Source organism: Thalassophryne amazonica, chromosome 6 (genome assembly GCF_902500255.1).
Source record: "Thalassophryne amazonica chromosome 6, fThaAma1.1, whole genome shotgun sequence".
Taxonomy (NCBI): Eukaryota; Metazoa; Chordata; class Actinopteri; order Batrachoidiformes; family Batrachoididae; genus Thalassophryne; species Thalassophryne amazonica.
Window position 1 is genome coordinate 39,483,800 of NC_047108.1, and position 18,957 is coordinate 39,502,756.

Here is an 18,957-nt window from a genome sequence, read left to right on the forward strand (position 1 = left end):
CTCTCTCCTGCTTTTCACCAATGAACTGACAGACACGAGTTGACAATACAGAATCACTCTTATCATTGGTCGAGGGACATCTGCTCGCAAGAAGATACCGACGTCATGAGCCGACGACGGTCGCTGGACGACAATAACAAAGCAGCATGGCTGATATCGATACAGACACTGCAGATATGCCTACGGACAGCAATGTCTGTAACGTCGTTACTACTCCTAAAAAAAAAAAAAAAAAACAAACAAAAAAGAACGCAAAAATACAGGGGAGAATGAGAAAAGGAAAATGGCTGGGTGGAAAAGGTGCACGACAACAGTATTGTTTACTTTTCATACTATTTTTTGCACTTTTTATTACACTAAATGTGTAAATGTGCACTGTTACATTGTTTTGCACTTTTACATTGTTTTGGATGATGCAAATTTTCTATTTTTTTGTTAATTTATACAGTAGCACTACAGAGATTTATTTTTAAATAAGACAGAATGCTCATATTGAAATTGTGAGTGAAAATTTATTTTGCACTAAAAATAAATTGCTAAATAATAATTTGTTTTCCACGTGTTCATATCAGAACAAATGCATGTATGTATCTACCTAAATTCAGGGTCAAGTCAACAGTCAAATGGTTAAAAATCGTTTTACACAGATGCTGGGAAGGGTGAAGACAATGGTCAGTCAGCCGGTGGGCCCTGGCGGTGAGGTGTCCCTTATTTATTTTTCAGAGAGTTGGCAATCCTAGTTTCACACAATGTAAGGCTGAAACAGCTCATTTATCACTTTCTGTTAAATATGTGACTAAACAATCACTGGCTACAGGAGATCATGAAGCCTCAGTAATTAGTTGAATTTGTCCGGGGGGTGATTGTAGATACACTAAACATTACTATAACAGTTTAGTCCATTTAACTAGTCAGGTTTTCCTCTGTGCTGGTGACGGCAAAAATAAATGGACTGGTCCACCCCAGCCAATTTATGTAGACTGACTCAAACAGAGAAAATGCCATCATCTTGTAAATTATAAAAAGCACATAATGACAGTCTAATCTGTGTTCAATTTTGATGCACCAGACCTAACAAAAAGCAGGAATTTCATTACTCGAGGCCATCAAATATGGCCATTGGGTATTGCGAAGACTTTGCAGCCGACCATCTGTCTGTCTGTGCTCAACACAAGTCCAGTCCTATTGCTGCCCAAGTCTTCACATTCACAGGGAACACTCTTGGACAAGTTCAAAGATGGTTAAGCTGGATGCACTTTGTTAAAAAGCTGCATTATGTTCCTATTTTTATGGCATGATCTCGTGTACGTTAGCATGGTGACATCACTTTCTGGTGTTGCTATTTGCTAACTATACCTAATAACACCTGTGGAGTCATTTACAAGACGTCTAGTGAAAGTTAGTGTGGTGACGTCACGTCCTGGTGTCGCTAGTTGCTAACTGTAAGAGTGTTCCATGATGCATAACACAAAATGGCTGATGCACATCCAAAATGTCCTTGTAACCATCTCAACCTAACTGCTTTTCAAAATGGCTGACATACAAAATGTCCTTGTATTTAGTAAAACTATCAGATCTTTTTACAGCTGTCTAATTGATAAAACCATCTGGTCTTTTTATAGATGTTTAATTGATAAAACCAATGAGCATGATGGAACACTTTTTATTGCGTGACACTACATTACAGACAAACACTGAGTTTTGCTTAACCATGAATGCAACACGGACAGACGCCTGCTTATTCATCTCACATAGACACTGATTCAAGCCAGATTAAGGACTGCTCATATGGGAGTGGTTTAGGCTGAAGTAACAAAAGGTAGCGGAGGAAGTCTGGGTTCTTTGTCCCAGGTGTTTGCATGTGACCTGGTCAAAATCCCAGCACTGAGATGGCTTTCTGTATTTTATACACATATATACATACACATATATACATACACATATATACACACACACACACAAAGTCTGTTAGAAAAGACTGACATTTTTTTTCAAAAACCATATGGATTTGAATCACGTGTGATTGCATCAGCCAAGCTTGAACCCTTGTGCGCATGCGTGAGTTTTTTCATGCCTGTCGGTTTCTTCATTCGCCTGTGAGCAGGCTTTGAGTGAGGTGTGGTCCACCCCTCTCGTCTATTTTTTTATTGTGAATAAATGTCTGAACGATTTGGAGCTTTGCTGCATCAATTTTTTTTCCGGTAACTATAAGAGACCTCCAGGTGGACACCGTTCGAAAAATTAATATGGCTATCAGGGACGATTTTATGGGGATTAAACAGATTAAGGAGTGTTACTGCCCCTTTAAGGACGGCCCACAACTGGAAATGATCTGGTTGTTTGTGCGGGGTGTCAGCCTGTCCATCGCTGCGCTCTCAGCAGTTGTGGGCCATCCTTAAAGGGGCAGTAACACTCCTTAATCTGTTTAATTCCCATAAAATCGTCCCTGAAAGCCATATTAATTTTTCGAACAGTGTCTACCTGGAGGTCTCTCACAGTTTCTGGAAAAAAATTGATGCAGCAAAGATCCAAATCATTCAGACATTTATTCGCAATAAAAAAATAGACGAGAGGGGTGGACCACACCTCACTCAAAGCCTGCTCACAGGTGAATGAAGCAACCGACAGGCATGAAAAAACTCACGCATGCCCACGAGGGTTCAAGCTTGGCTGACGCAATCACACGTGAGTCAAACCCATATGGTTTTTGAAAAAAAAAAAAATAAGGTCGGATACTTTTCTAACAGACCTCGTATACACACACACATTCTATTTCTACCTCATTTTGTTATTTTATTGTACTGTTACACGTATTCTTATTATTGCTTATCCTTGCACACTCTGATGCACATTTTCCTCTACTACTCTATCTTGTGTCTATTAAGAGCTGACGTAACGTGAATTTCTCCACTGTGAGATCAATGACGTCTTATCTTCTGTATCAGTGTAACAACTCTTTCAGTACAACATCTAAACTTTGCAGTCCGTTTCTTGTCCAATTATTTTTGGAGATCACACCGTGATAAAAGAACCTAACAGTAACTACACTGCGATTTTGGCTAAATATACCCGATAACACCTGTGGAAGACATCTAGTGGAAGTTAGCATGGTGATGTCACTTCCTGGTCTAGCTAGCTGCTAACTGCTTCATTTGTGTTTAATAATGTAACCTTTTGTGTCATATATTATGTAAAAGCTAGCGAGAAATAAGCACTTTTAAGACTGGAAACACTTTTTGTATCTGATAACACCTCTGAACTGATTGAGAATCCATTTTGGACGTTAGCGTGCACGCCAACTTCCGCGCGTTTCAAAAGCTCATAAATGTAAATATTGTGTATGATTGACTGAGGGGCTTTATTTAACAGGTACAAATTGTAAGTAAGACAATATTACCTCAATAAGTAATTAAGTGTGTGTATATATATATATATATATATATATATATATATATATATATATATATATATATATATATATATATATATATATATATATATATATATATATATATATATATACACACACACATACACTTTGCACTGTGATATCAATTAAACAATTTATAAAGAAGAACAATGCCCATATGGCTATTATTAAACTCAATTGGCTTTGCTCAAAATGTAAATGAGTCCACCCACCACTTTAATTATACTTTAGATCTTGTTTTGACTTATGGTATGGAAATTGAAGACTTAACAGTATTCCCTGAAAACCCCCTTCTGTCTGATCATTTCTTAACATTGACATTTACTTTAATGGACTACCCAGCAGTGGGGAATAAGTTTCATTACAGTAGAAGTCTTTCGGAAAGCGCTGTAGGTTTAAGGATATGATTCCTTCTTTGTTATGTTCTCCAATGCCATATACCAACACAGTGCAGAGTAGCTACCTAAACTCTGTAAGTGAGATAGAGTATCTCGTCAATAGTTTTACATCCTCATTGAGAACTTTGGATGCTGTAGCTCCTCTGAAAAAGAGAGCCTTAAGTGCCTGACTCCGTGGTATAACTCAAACTCGCAGCTTAAAGCAGATAACCCGTAAGTTGGAGAGGAAATGGCATCTCACTAATTTAGAAGATCTTCACTTAGCCTGGAAAAAGAGTCTGTTGCTCTATAAAAAAAGCCCTCTGTAAAGCTAGGACATCTTACTACTCATCACATCTTACAGACATAAAGACATGGATGACCTCTAATTTCCTGCTTTTAAACTCAGATAAAACTGAAGTTATTGTACTTGGCCCCACAAATCTTAGAAACATGGTGTCTAACCAGATCCTTACTCTGGATGGCATTACCCTGACCTCTAGTAATACTGTGAGAAATCTTGGAGTCATTTTTGATCAGGATATGTCATTCAAAGCGCATATTAAACAAATATGTAGGACTGCTTTTTTGCATTTACGCAATATCTCTAAAATCAGAAAGGTCTTGTCTCAGAGTGATGCTGAAAAACTAATTCATGCATTTATTTCCTCTAGGCTGGACTATTGTAATTCATTATTATCAGGTTGTCCTAAAAGTTCCCTAAAAAGCCTTCAGTTAATTCAAAATGCTGCAGCTAGAGTACTGACGGGGACTAGAAGGAGAGAGCATCTCTCACCCATATTGGCCTCTCTTCATTGGCTTCCTGTTAATTCTAGAATAGAATTTAAAATTCTTCTTCTTACTTATAAGGTTTTGAATAATCAGGTCCCGTCTTATCTTAGGGACCTCGTAGTACCATATCACCCCAATAGAGCGCTTCGCTCTCAGACTGCAGGCTTACTTGTAGTTCCTAGGGTTTGTAAGAGTAGAATGGGAGGCAGAGCCTTCAGCTTTCAGGCTCCTCTCCTGTGGAACCAGCTCCCAATTCAGATCAGGGAGACAGACACCCTCTCTACTTTTAAGATTAGGCTTAAAACTTTCCTTTTTGCTAAAGCTTATAGTTAGGGCTGGATCAGGTGACCCTGAACCATCCCTTAGTTATGCTGCTATAGGCGTAGACTGCTGGGGGGTTCCCATGATGCACTGTTTCTTTCTCTTTTTGCTCTGTATGCACCACTCTGCATTTAATCATTAGTGATCGATCTCTGCTCCCCTCCACAGCATGTCTTTTTCCTGGTTCTCTCCCTCAGCCCCAACCAGTCCCAGCAGAAGACTGCCCCTCCCTGAGCCTGGTTCTGCTGGAGGTTTCTTCCTGTTAAAAGGGAGTTTTTCCTTCCCACTGTAGCCAAGTGCTTGCTCACAGGGGGTCGTTTTGACCGTTGGGGTTTTACATCATTATTGTATGGCCTTGCCTTACAATATAAAGCGCCTTGGGGCAACTGTTTGTTGTGATTTGGCGCTATATAAAAAAAATTGATTGATTGATTGATCACTAATTGAAGAAAATAAGAACAACCCCAGGTTTCTTTTCAGCACTGTAGCCAGGCTGACAAAGAGTCAGAGCTCTATTGAGCCGAGTATTCCTTTAACTAGTAATGACTTCATGACTTTCTTTGCTAATAAAATTTTTAACTATTAGAGAAAAAAAATTACTCATAACCATCCCAAAGACATGGTTATCTTTGGCTGCTTTCAGTAATGTTGGTATTTGGTCTCCGATTGTTCTGTCGGAGTTATTTTCATTAGTCACTTCCTCCAAACCATCAACATGTCTATTAGACCCCATTCCTACCAGGCTGCTCAAGGAAGCCCTACCATTAATTAATGCTTTGATCTTAAATATGATCAATCTATATTAGTTGGCTATGTACCACAGGCTTTTAAGGTGGCAGTAATTAAACCATTACTTAAAAAGCCATCACTTGACCCAGCTATCTTAGCTAATTATAGGCCAATCTCCAACCTTCCTTTTCTCTCAAAAATTCTTGAAAGGGTAGTTGTAAAACAGCTAACTGATCATCTGCAGAGGAATGGTCTATTTGAAGAGTTTCAGTCAGGTTTCAGAATTCATCATAGTACAGAAACAGCATTAGTGAAGGTTACAAATGATCTTATGGCCTCAGACAGTGGACTCATCTCTTTGCTTGTTCTGTTAGACCTCAGTGCTGCTTTTGATACTGTTGACCATAAAATTTTATTAGAGATTAGGGCATGCCATAGGTATTAAAGGCACTGTGCTGCGGTGGTTTGAGTCATATTTTAAAGGATTCAAAAGAATTTTATTGTCATATGCACATAGGAACATGTTCCCTGCACAATGAATTGTGTCTACTGCATTTAACCCATCCTAATTGCCAGTTAGGAGCAGAGGTCACCTTTAGGTGCCCGGGGACCAGCTCCAGATGTACATCCCTGCCTAATTAAATAATATTTATCTAATAGATTACAGTTTGTTCATGTAAATGGGGAGTCTTCTTCACAGATTAAGGTTATTTATGGAGTTCCACAAGGTTCTGTGCTAGGACCAATTTTATTCACTTTATACATGCTTCCCTTAGGCAGTATTATTAGAAAGCATTGCTTAAATTTTCATTGTTATGCAGATGATACCCAGCTTTATCTATCCATGAAGCCAGAGGACACACACCAATTAGTTAAACTGCAGGAATGTCTTACAGACAAAGACATGGATGACCTCTAATTTCCTGCTTTTAAATTCAGATAAAACTGAAGTTATTGTACTTGGCCCCACAAATCTTAGAAACATGGTGTCTAACCAGATCCTTACTCTGGATGGCATTACCCTGACCTCTAGTAATACTGTGAGAAATCTTGGAGTCATTTTTGATCAGGATATGTCATTCAATGCGCATATTAATCAAATATGTAGGACTGCTTTTTTACATTTGCCCAATATCTCTAAAATTAGAAAGGTCTTGTCTCAGAGTGATGCTGAAAAACTAATTCATGCATTTATTTCCCCTAGGCTGGACTATTGTGATTCATTATCATCATCAGGTTGTCGTAAAAGTTCCCTGAAAAGCCTTCAGTTAATTCAAAATGCTGCAGCTAGAGTACTGACGGGGACTAGAAGGAGAGAGCATATTTCACCCATATTGGCCTCTCCATTGGCTTCCTGTTAATTCTAGAATAGAATTAAAATTTCTTCTTCTTACAAGGTTTTGAATAATCAGGTCCCGTCTTATCTTAGGGACCTCTTAGTACCATATCACCCCAATAGAGTGCTTTGCTCTCAGACTGCAGGCTTACTTGTAGTTCCTAGGGTTTTTAAAAGTAGAATGGGAGGCAGAGCCTTCAGCTTTCAGGCTCCTCTCCTGTGGAACCAGCTCCCAATTCGGATCAGGGAGACAGACACCCTCTCTACTTTTAAGATTAGGCTTAAAACTTTCCTTGTTGCTAAAGCTTATAGTTAGGGCTGGGTCAGGTGACCCTGAACCATCCCTTAGTTATGCTGCTATAGACTTAGACTGCTGGGGGGTTCCCATGATGCACAGTGTTTTTCTCTTTTTGCTCTGTATGCACCACTCTGCATTTAATCATTAGTGATTGATCTCTGCTGTCTTTCACAGCATGTCTTTTTCCTGATTCTCTCCCCTCAGCCCCAACCAGTCCCAGCAGAAGACTGCCCCTCCCTGAGCCTGGTTCTGCTGGAGGTTTTTTTTCCTGTTAAAAGGGAGTTTTTCCTTCCCACTGTCGCCAAGTGCTTGCTCATAGGGGGTCGTTTTGACCGTTGGGGTTTTTCCGTAATTATTGTATGGCTTTTGCCTTGCAATATAAAGCGCCTTGGGGCAACTGTTGTGATTTGGCGCTATATAAATAAAACTGATTTGATATGGCTGAAGGCAATTTTAGCATTGTGTTGTATTTTTGATATTGTAATATCTCAGACATGTCTATTGTCTACTGCATACAGTATGGAAAACTAAGAATGGCTGTCAGTCTTCACATGAACATTAACCAAAAAAAACTAGTAACAGTGATCAACTGACATGGTCTCCACTGCTACTGGAGCAAATACAGAATGACATTAGAAAATAGAAGGAAACTAATTCAAAATTGTATAGAACATGTAGCTGGAGACAACAAAACTTATCAGTATTGCAAATTGCTGCTGTCAAACTCAAAACACTGTTTAGAACGTGTCAAATTTTTTGCAACACCTGTATTTCAAAACACTGGTTGCTAATCCACATCAAAAGGAAAACATCATGAGCCGTGTCAAATGAGGCCTCATTCCATCACCAACTGTTTCAAAACAAACGTTTTGAAATGTTCCAGTTGATTTGACTCTTGACAGTGATGCATAACATATTACAACAACACAAGCAAATGAACCACTGACATGTTGGACATGTCTGATGGGCACTGCTGATGTAACATGGAATAAAGACAAGTGTCATTACGAAAAGGCTACTGTCAGTGCACGGTCTGCAGGCGCATGAGCAGAGAAGTTGCTCGTCTCCTCTCTTCGAGGAGTGTGTCCAATCAGCAGATGTTTCAGTGCACAAAATACTGGGTCAGCCGTCACCTGGCCAGGTTGTATACTGCTGATATCACAATCAAATTACTACCACCATGCACCGGGGAAGTGGTTATGTAAGGGTTGGAGAATCAGGTGTGTGATCAGATCAGTTTAAATTCTCCTGTTTAACCTTCACGCTCGTCCCAGTGTGCAGATGAGCAGTTTTCAATGGTAACATAGGTGTGAGAGTACAGTGTATTTTATATCCTACAAGTGGTGATTGAAAAGGTTTGAGGCTGACCAAGAAGAAAACTACTACTGAATTAATTTAATGCTTTATTTTTTGCACCATAATCCCCATGCAAGTCCACCCACCTTTTCTAGCACTGCTACAGTGCCTGAATACCGTTCAAGGAAGTCATCCACTGCAGATATGACATCATCATCAATATTATGAGTTCCAGCAAAATGCCTTTTCATATTTGGAAGCAGCTGGAAGTCCAAAGGAGCCAAATCAGGGGAATAAGGTGGGTGCAAAACAAGTTCACATCCACATTCTTGAATGGCAGCCATTGCAATGACCAACATGTGGACAGGAGCATTGTTTTGGGAAAGAACTGAGCATTCCATGCTGCTTCTGCTTATTTTCTTCCAGAGTGGTTGCAAAAGGGAAGCACAATAGGCCTCATTGATGGTCTGTCCCTTCTAGAGATAGTCCACATTATGATGCCGTTAGCATCCCAGAAGACAGAGACCATGTCCTTTCTAGCAGATGAGACCCACATTTCAATAGCTTTGACTGTGGACTCTGGTGCTAAGTGATTGACCCAGATCTCATCCGTGGTCATGAATCATCACTCAAAGTTATTCGGATCTACCTGAAAAAACAAATATTCTGCTTGGACACCTGGAACCCTGTGCATTTCTATTTGGCCATGAGAAGCCTTGGGATGTTCACACTTCGAATCATTACCACTCTGACACACCCCTTCTCACATCACTGAAATATTGTGTCTGCAACATTGCATCCAGTCAGTCAAAATCTTACACACAAGAGAAATGTTGGTTTCTCAGAATGCAAGAGATGGAGAACCTAAAAACTTCTCAATCACTCCTCGTACTTACAATGTATATAGTATTTCTCTTTTTTAATTCTCTTGGTTTTACATGTCCAAGTATTTACTCTGCTATACTATCTGCATAATTGCTATTACCACTGCTGCTGTAACATTGTGAATTTCCCATGTTGGACTTATAGAGGAATATCTTCTCTTAAAAGAATCGCAGACTGCACATGCACGTTTGTCACTAGAACTTACCCAGATAGAGAGGTGTTCCTAGTGTAGCACATTTAGAATTACAGACAAGCAATGTAAAGGTCAAAATTTTATTAATAAACATGTAGGTGTAGACACCTCATTTGTCAATTCTGCCTGCATCATAAAATTACAGCAGAAGTTTATTGGTGACAGAGGAGGAGAAAGGCATTTACCGTCATTGAAAGGAGCCATGCTACTGGGGGGGGGGGGGCTAATTCGCCTATCCTCTAAAATTTTCCTACAGTCCTTTAATTGCTTTAGAAAGTGTAATATGAATGGAATCACACAATGCAATAATGGTGAAATACAACTATTTATGACAACTCACACATATTGTAAACCAATCTCCAGGTGACAAGTTCATTTATTTTGAAGATTTTATCTTCATATACTACAAATCACAGACATGTATCCCACACTAATGAGGTAATATAAAAAGGTAGAATTGGGACTATAACAATCACAGAACAATGTGCATTTATTTAATATGGTATGATAGTGCCTGTGCCAAGAAAGTGCCCAAAACTGGCAATCATTGTGTTTATGCCAATTAGATGGTCAAAAACTTTGATTCAATTGATTGAATTGATTGTTTCATCTTGAAAACAGAGTCAAATTAACTTTTACCTAAATGGAAAAAAAAAAAAAACACCCAAAGCTCATTTCATTAGGATCAATGGTCAAAACAGACATTATCCAAGAAAAATATTTCCAGCAATTGGATAAATTGAAACTTGTGGCCTGAATTATTTAAGTCTGAAACCCGCTGTGTTATCTCAGTGATGACAGATCTGATTAACGGGGGAATTCTATTGCTTTTGACCGTTGCTGTGGTACAGCTCCAGTTTCTTTTTTTTTTTTTTTTTTTTTTTAAGTCAGTATCCAGGTTGCGCAGTTGTTGTACCTGTGTGCAGCCTAGAATAACCTCAAAGATAATTTTATATTGTAGGACCTTCTGGAGGCTGTAATGTGACCCACATTAAGCTGAAGCAGACTTAGACCCTCCCTGTAGTATCTGGGTGGTTGTTTGTTCTGTACCAGGGTTTGAGTGACAGTTCTCACACTGGCCCAGATAAACCTACAGTTAAGTACTACAGACTTTATTTCAACAGGGATGAAAGCCAGACAAAGCACAATGGTCCTCAAGGGTGTCACCAAATCCTGTTCCAATGTTTTCCACCCCAAGTAGGGCACAGCCTCTCTGTCATCATTGTGATAGCCATTTGAGTGCCCTACACACATCGATGTTATGGTGCAGACATGAATCACGTGTTTGAGCTCAGTGCATCCAGGAAGTATTCACAGCGCTTCACCTTTTCCATATTCTGTTACAGCCTGCTTCCAAAATGGATGAAGTTCATTTTTTCCCCCCTCAAAATTCTACACATAATACCCCATAATGACACTATGGAAAAAAAAAAAGCTGAAATTTTTTTTGCTAATTTATTTAATAAAAACAAGAGAAATCGGAGATTTCTGATGTCCACCAATCCAGATCACCTCCACAATTCAGTGGAGTCTTCCATGCCCTAAAATACATCTGTGGTGCAAATCTGTTAAGTAGTTTTGACATAATTTTTCAAAGCCTATATAAAGTGAAATCTTGATCCATAATTTGTATCACCTCCAAAATGAAGGTGAGTCTTCCATGTCCTAATATCTACCTGTGGTGCAAATTTGGTGAGAATCCGTGACGCAGTTTTCGCGTAATCCTTCAAAGCCTATTTAAAGGGAACTCGTGAACTAGAATCCGGATCACCTCCAAAATTTAATGGAGTCTATGGTCTAATATGCATCTGTGGTGAAAATTGTCAAAATCCATGCAGGAGTTTTGATGTAATCAACGAGGCGTTGAATGGAACATTCCATCTTTCACCTCATAAAATATTCGTACCATTGAACTCAGACATTCGTTATTTGTGTAATATGCTTCCAATTTGGGTATTTCATACAATTTGATTTTTTTTTTTTACCTGCAATTTGTGTTTGCATATCTGTGCATGCTACGCAATGTCAGCTTCATGCACATCTGGTTGACTCAAATAAGTCACAGAGTTGCATGAAAATACATAAAAACATTACTTTAGACATTTTTATACCCAACAAGATTGTGTTTGGACAACAATAATGCAGATTGCCTGTAAAATGTAAAAACGACCAAACTGATGAAACAGTCTCTCTCCAAGTCAGGTTGGGTGTTTGACAGAACCGAATAGTGTAATCCTAACTACTACACTGTTTTGCTTCTAACATTAACTACACCTGTTCGAAAACTAAGGTGTGTTTTGTAGAACAGTACTAAGTCCCGGTGGTTGGAAGGTGTCAGTGCAGAGACGAAACGCTACCATGGAAACATCGTCTCAGTTCACAAAACCAGTCACTTGATACGCAGAGGATCATGGGTCAGTTCTTTAAGGAATCTAATTGTTTTACTCAGTGAAGTCTGAAAATAAAGTAATTGCAGAGTAAGTAGTTAGAACATTTAGTTTTTGCAGTAAACCGCTCTGGACCACTTGCTCAGCAGACACAGAAAAGTGAGACGGCTGCTATAAAAAGTGGGCGACTAGTCTGCTGACTGGCTGCTGGTGAATTATTAAACTTGGAGGCAGGACACAACATAGATGAAGACTGACTTGGAGAAGCGCTCTGCGATGGCGGTACTCCTCCCCCTGGCAGAGACGATGGACAGCTCCTTGGCGGTGACCCTCAGCGACTGGGACGCCCACTGCCTGCGACTAAACGGAGCAACCGACATCTTTCAGTCAATACTGTGGACAGCTGTTAATCCTGAGGGAGAGGAAACAGCAAGATGCACATTTAAGCAAATACCAATAGAAGAGCACTCCCAGTGCATACTTCTGCCAAGAGTGAACTCCTATTGCAAAAACTTCATGAAAACAACCACAATCCAAATTATTCCACTGCAACAGATTTGCATGTTCACTACGTTTTGCTTTTTTGGGACATGTAGGACAGATTTTTAACAAGGTCCGTGGTTTGTTTTTGAGAATGACTAATTACCGCACAACCTCCCATCTTTCTCTGTAATCCAGGTACAAGGAAGGGTTTGATTGCACAGAAAGTACATCAAAGCTGAGGTGCATTACAGCATTTTAAAGTACACATTTATCAGTGTCCAAACAGAATGATTCATGGCAATAATGTAGAAATCGACATTTTTAAATGTTAAGGATCAGCATCAAAAATGTCGAAAGGTGAAAAATATTCTGTCTTTTCACGTATCCATTCTGAGAAGTACCGTTTGCAAGACCAGTTTGTATGAAATTGAAAGTAACATTGTGAGAATTTTTGTTACAGCTGTAAACACTCATCCAGTATCCAGATGACTTACCATAGAGTAAAGCCCAATGAGTTAGCTGAACTCAAACCATTTGAGGAAACCGATTGCCTTCAACCATTTGAGTTTGCCACCTTAAATGAAATAATTTTCCAAAATTTAATTGTTAAAGTTTTAGTACCTTAATTTCTAGTTAATTAAACTTATGCAAATCTAGTTTGTTTTTTCAATTAAAAAGTGACAAATTTCTGCCTAAAAAAAAAAAAAAAAATTGCATTGTATTTTGGATTAAATTATTGGATGCATTCTTTGGTTTACTTGTTGACAGTAATCTGCTTTCTAATATATAAATAAATAAAATGACTGCAACAGAATGAAAAATGCTAAATGGCAGCCCATGCACAGAACTTGCAGTTTTTCATAATGGTGTAAACATAATTAAAATGAGTGAATGGAATGCACTGCAAATACATCACCAACACTTAAATGCCCCAAAATTTTAAATGCACTTAAAGGAATTGATTTGTTATGACAACAATTCATTTTTGAGTTATTTTACGTAATGGAGATGAGTGACTATAACTTTTTTCTCCCACAGTGCATGGAGGCTATACAGCATATTTAGACCTTAACCTCAGAGACCCAAACTTTCTATTTGATACAGTTGACATTTTAAGAAAATACACAGAAATACCCATTTTCAAGATTGACCCCATTTAATTAACTCCTGAATGTATTTCAATAATAGGCCAGCCAGTGATTAGCAAAACTGCGTGTTAAGAATCTGTTTGGTGCACACAGTCAAAGAAAATGTCATTTTGTACACTGGGAATAACTTCTCACACATAGTCACAAATAGTCCTGGTACCAAAGACAGAAGGGGGTGTGGTTGAGTTCAACTCAGAACTCGACCATATCAGATGGTAGTACATTGGTTGGGTCAGAGAGCATACACTGTATTGCTGCATCTACAGAACCACTCTGGGTCTCAAAGTTCAAAGTTCTTTATTAATTGTCTCCTTTAGGAGACATTTGGCTTGGTGCATAGGGGCGGGGGGGAGTTCTACTGCACAAACCATAAAACAAGACAAACATTTAAAACAAAAAAATACAAAAAACTAAAATAAACAGTGAAGATGAGTATTAAAAAAAAAAATCACTACCACCGACCTGCTATAAAATTATTAACAACACAACCATTTAATAACCATTTCGGCCAGAAAGATGTGCAAAATTTAGCCTAATTACAAAAAGGCAAGAAAAAAGTGCAATTCTAAGCTTGTTCATTGATCAGGTTAATAGACAATGGAACAAATGAATGTTTGTATTGGTTACATTTGCACAGAAGAACGAGATACCTCCTCTCTGAGTTTAGCAAGGTATACTCAGAGTGCAGAACATGTGAGCTGTCTATTAAGATGCTTTTTCGCTTGTGCAATGGTTGCTTGGTCAGCGTGTGGCCCATGATCTTACCTGCGGATCTGTGCTTTCAATTTGACTGGAAGGTTCCCAGACCAGCCAGTGATCTAAATTAGCAACCACTAGTCCATCTACCTCCCAAAAGTAGCCACCTATCTGCCACGGTGATATGTGGGCGTCCCCTTGGGCCTGTGCAGTTGCTGTGATCCTGAACACTGAGGCACTTGTGCACTGGATCATGAAGTGTGCCTCACGACTATAGTGTCTTAACTCATTTCAACTCATCCTCATTAGAGCCATCCTACGTAACCAGCCATTTCACATAAAGTCATTCCAAGGATCCTCCAAATAGCCCTGGTACCAAAGACAGAAGGGGGTGTGATGGTTCAGTGGTTAGTGCACTGAGTTTCTGTGCAGAAGGTTGTGGGTTCAAGCCCCACCTGGGATTGGCACCCAACACCCCCTTGCTACCCATCTTTGAAGGTATAAGGCAGCAAGCATAGGAACATCATCATGTTGTGGGCCTGCACATGTGCAACCCTAACACTTGGTAGAAAAAGTCTGGGAGTATGAGACTACTGACATCACTAAACACCTCTGTCCAGCAACCTCATGACTCCAATCACTCTTCTCCAGTGTCTCACAACCTCAACAGGACCCAGAGACCCACCAGATAAGTGAATATCTCCACAAGTTCAACACTTTGATACACTTCTGATGGCTGAGTTCAGCAGGTCATTGAAAGCCTGGATGTTCATCTTGATCCAAGATGACCACTAGACACTCAAGTGTTGAAATCAGAGTATGTATTGATTCAAATAACACCTGTTATACTTAGTGACACATCATCTGCAAAGGAACACAAGTCCTGTTTTCATGTCCTATCCTGGGGTTTCTTTAGAGGGTGATGAAAATGTACTGGTTTTCATTGTTCTTCATGTTTGAGTAAACTTAGAGTTATCATTTGAGTATCTCATTGCCGAGTCGAGTATCCTGGTTTTCTGTAATCAAAATATAATCACCCTAACAAGCTACTGGACTCAAATCTTATCCGACAACCTGTCCATGGAAGCACTGAAGAGAGTAGGAGCCAGAACATGTCCCTGACAAATGCCAGAATTCACTTTTTTTCTGGTGCATTGTACCAAAGAATCTCCACCACCACCCAATTTAGAATACAAAGATTTAAATTTTTTTTTAAAGAATCTTAGGGTGCTGGAAACAGGATGATTACAGGACTCTCAGCTGCCTGAGACTGAACGCAAATAGAAATAGCAGTGATCACATTCTATAAGTAGTTTCATAGGCCGTGATGCCACCTTCCAGTGTATTTAAGCTGTTTTAATCGATCTCTGCACTGTGGTCACAGATCAAAAATGTTATAGCTACTTTCACAGACAGACGGTCATAATTGTCAAAATACACCTAAGATGTCACAACATTCATATGAAAGCTTAAATTTTAAGTGCTTTATGAGGTAGCTCATTGAATAAGAAACTGGCCATCCAATATGTAGACCTTTGTTTGAATCCTGCTCATGCTACCAGTCATCATCCTTGGACAACACACTTAATCTGCATTGTCTCAGTCCACCCAGCTGTAAATGGGTACCATCCTTGGCTGGGGAAGGAACCCCCTATTAGACTGGCATCCTGTCCAGGGAGACTTGAAATCTCTTCTGCTTTTTACTATGGAATTCGGAAATAAATAGTGGGAGCAACGGATCCCCAGCCCTTCTGTGAGCGTCAGAGGATGCCGCACAGCCATCGACCATCTGTTCTCTCTGACGCTGGTCTTACTAAGACTTGAAACCACCAACAGACAAGACACCTGATATACTTAGTCATACAAAAACATTCTGTGTACATGCTTTCACAACACATGTCTCTACCTGCACTCTACAATGTCACAGCCTGAAGGCTGAGGGCAGGAAGACTCACAGTTAACAGTCACGGGTGAGTTATACACGCTCTGCCCGAATTACACAATAACGCAGATGAGTGGAGCCTCCAGGGTTTGTACTCATAGTACAGTCACTCAGCATTTGGAGTTGTGTCTTAGGTGGGTCGAGTAGCCAGAAACATCCTGGATTCCACCTTAAAACTTTGAAATTGAGACCTTTGTCAGGGGTGGATGATTACCCAACTGTGCTGCTCCAGAAAGAGCTCACAGTGACATTCTTACAGTAATTTAAATGAGGTGCGTTGTGCAACAGCTTTGCACATAGGTGTGCAATGTAGCCTGGATTAACTGCCTTTCACTTTAACCCTACACCACACTGACCTTTGTGTGCACTGACAATAGCTGCAGAGCATTCAGAGAACTCTTCAGTACCGTGTTAAACCCCAGCACAAAACCACACTCAAGTTACTGATGCCATTCATAAAAACAGTGTTTAAAAAAAAGGAGTTGAAATGCACCAAAATGAATATCCAAAATGGGCAGGGTGTGCCTGACAGAGTTTGAAGTGTTGAAACTTTCCAGCACATTGACAACGTCACATTGTCCCATTTGTTGACTGTCAACTGTGCAGTGAAATCGGGCTACCTACTGAAACATTACCCCACCTGGGTTGTAAACTCTTGAACATTGACTACATTAGAATTCTGGTAGTGTGCCATGACACTGATCCTGAAGTATTGTTCAAATTTTGAGACTTTAAAATAATAAAGTACAACACACACAGAGGGAGCATTGCTTTTCTCTGTGCAGAATATCATTAATAATAATCAAAAGCAATCAGATTTCTGACGTCTGCCAATCCAGATCACCTCCAAGATTCAGTGGAGTGAGTCTTTCATGGCCTAAGATATATCTCTGTTGAAAATTTCGCCAAAATCCGTGCAGTAGTTTTGATGTAATCCTGTTAACAATGAGCCTTCAAAGCTTACATAAAGTGAAACTTGATCCAGAACACCTACAAAATTCAGTGGATTCTTCCATGGCCTAATATGTATCTATGGTGAAAATTTCATCAAAATCTGTACAGTAGTTTTGATGTAATCCTGCTAACAGACAGAGACAAATAAATAAATGCAGATGATTTTATTACATCCTTGGCCGACATAATTGCAGCACACGCAGAGGGAGCGCTGCTTCATTCTTTGTGCAGAATGACATTAAGCAAAGAAGTCTTTGTGTGGAAAATACTGAACTCTGAACACTAAGAAAAAGTGATTTTCATGACACCTGACCTGACTTATAGTCATGTTCTAATTCAGTACTCTTCAAGATTTCAAAAATTGTTCATCTTCCCATGTTGCATAGAACACAACTACCGTGTGATAATGTATGTTGTAGCCTGTAGATCCAACAGATTAAAAATCTTTACAAAATATCTTTTGAATTATCAGGAGAATTACAGACAGAACAGTGGCTTATTAGCACTGTTGCCCCACAGCAAGAAAGTCATGGGATCACTTCCCACCTGTGGCCTTTCTGTGTGTGGAGGTTCCATGTTCTCCCTGTGTTTGCGTGGGTTTCCTCTGGGTATGCTGGCTTCCTCCCACATCCAAAGACATGCAGGTTAGGTGGATTGGAAACTTTATATTGTCTGTAGGTGTGCATGCAGGTGTGAATATGGACCTGTGACAGAGTGGCATCATGTCCAGGGTGTACCCCGCTTTACACCCTGTGACTGCTGAGATAGGCTTGCTAGGCCCCAAAACATAAGCAGGTATAGAAAATGAATAAATGCCAGATTTAACATAAAAGTCTACCCACAAACCATGTTCAATATAAGAATAAAATTACATTTACAAGCATTTGCTGCTTTATTAGGTACATGAGGTAAATTAATAGTTTCTGTCCCAAGTAAATTTAAGCATTTTCTCCTAATTTAACAATATAAGGGAGTTAAAAAAAAAAGAAAAAAAAAAATCCTACTTAAGTGCCCCACCCACCAACCTGTAAGAGTACATACAGAACCATCAGAGGGTGGGGAAGATGTTATTTAGGGGTAGACTCAGAATTAAGGTGACAATTCAGAGCCAAATTTTCAGAAAGCTAACGAACATCATCACACCAGTATGAGGATGGTCTGGATGTGCTACCAGGCCTCATGCAAAAGAAGTGTGATAAGAAGAGCACAACACAAACGGGTTGTTTCTGTCACAAGGTTCAAACAAAGCACCATGTAAAACTAATGCTCACGCAAAGCCGAGTGATATCAACAGTAAAACAGACACATCCAGACAACCTATGACCTCACCAAAGGTTAGAAAGACGAGGTGGTGCTCGATTTCAAACTTCAATACCAGCACACAAATGTCATTTTTAACTTTAAAACCCCCCCGCAGTGGAACAGCTGGATCTGTCACGTGCACACATCATCAAGACAAAAATGACTCTCCTAATTTCAGCTGAGACTCACTCATCAAAGTAAAACCTACCTGTGACTCTGACTGTTGCACTGCCTCAGGCTTCAGTCTGTTTCCTTCTCTACTCCTCAGCTGCTTCCACTGGTGCTTTTAAGTAGACAAGGAAGGAGGAGCCAAAGCAGTCCCATTTATCTCCTCTCTGCCAATGAAGACACAGCATTCACCTCCACCTGCCAGGTATGAATCCTGCAC

General features: G+C 39.6%; 1 protein-coding gene across 2 annotated transcripts in view; it reads right to left on the reverse strand.

Annotated features, from left to right (window-relative positions):
• The window catches only part of lima1a (LIM domain and actin binding 1a), a 65,120-nt gene extending 46,185 nt beyond the window's left edge, over positions 1–18,935 (reverse strand). For both annotated transcript variants that reach the window (XM_034172027.1, XM_034172026.1), the window contains exons 1-2: positions 18,778–18,935; positions 12,303–12,456 (exon numbers count right to left, since the gene is read on the reverse strand). In XM_034172027.1, coding sequence (XP_034027918.1) covers positions 12,303–12,424 — 122 coding nt within the window. In that variant the 5' untranslated portion in view covers positions 12,425–12,456; positions 18,778–18,935. The remainder of the gene's footprint in view (positions 1–12,302; positions 12,457–18,777) is intronic.
• Positions 18,936–18,957: the final 22 nt, after the last annotated feature.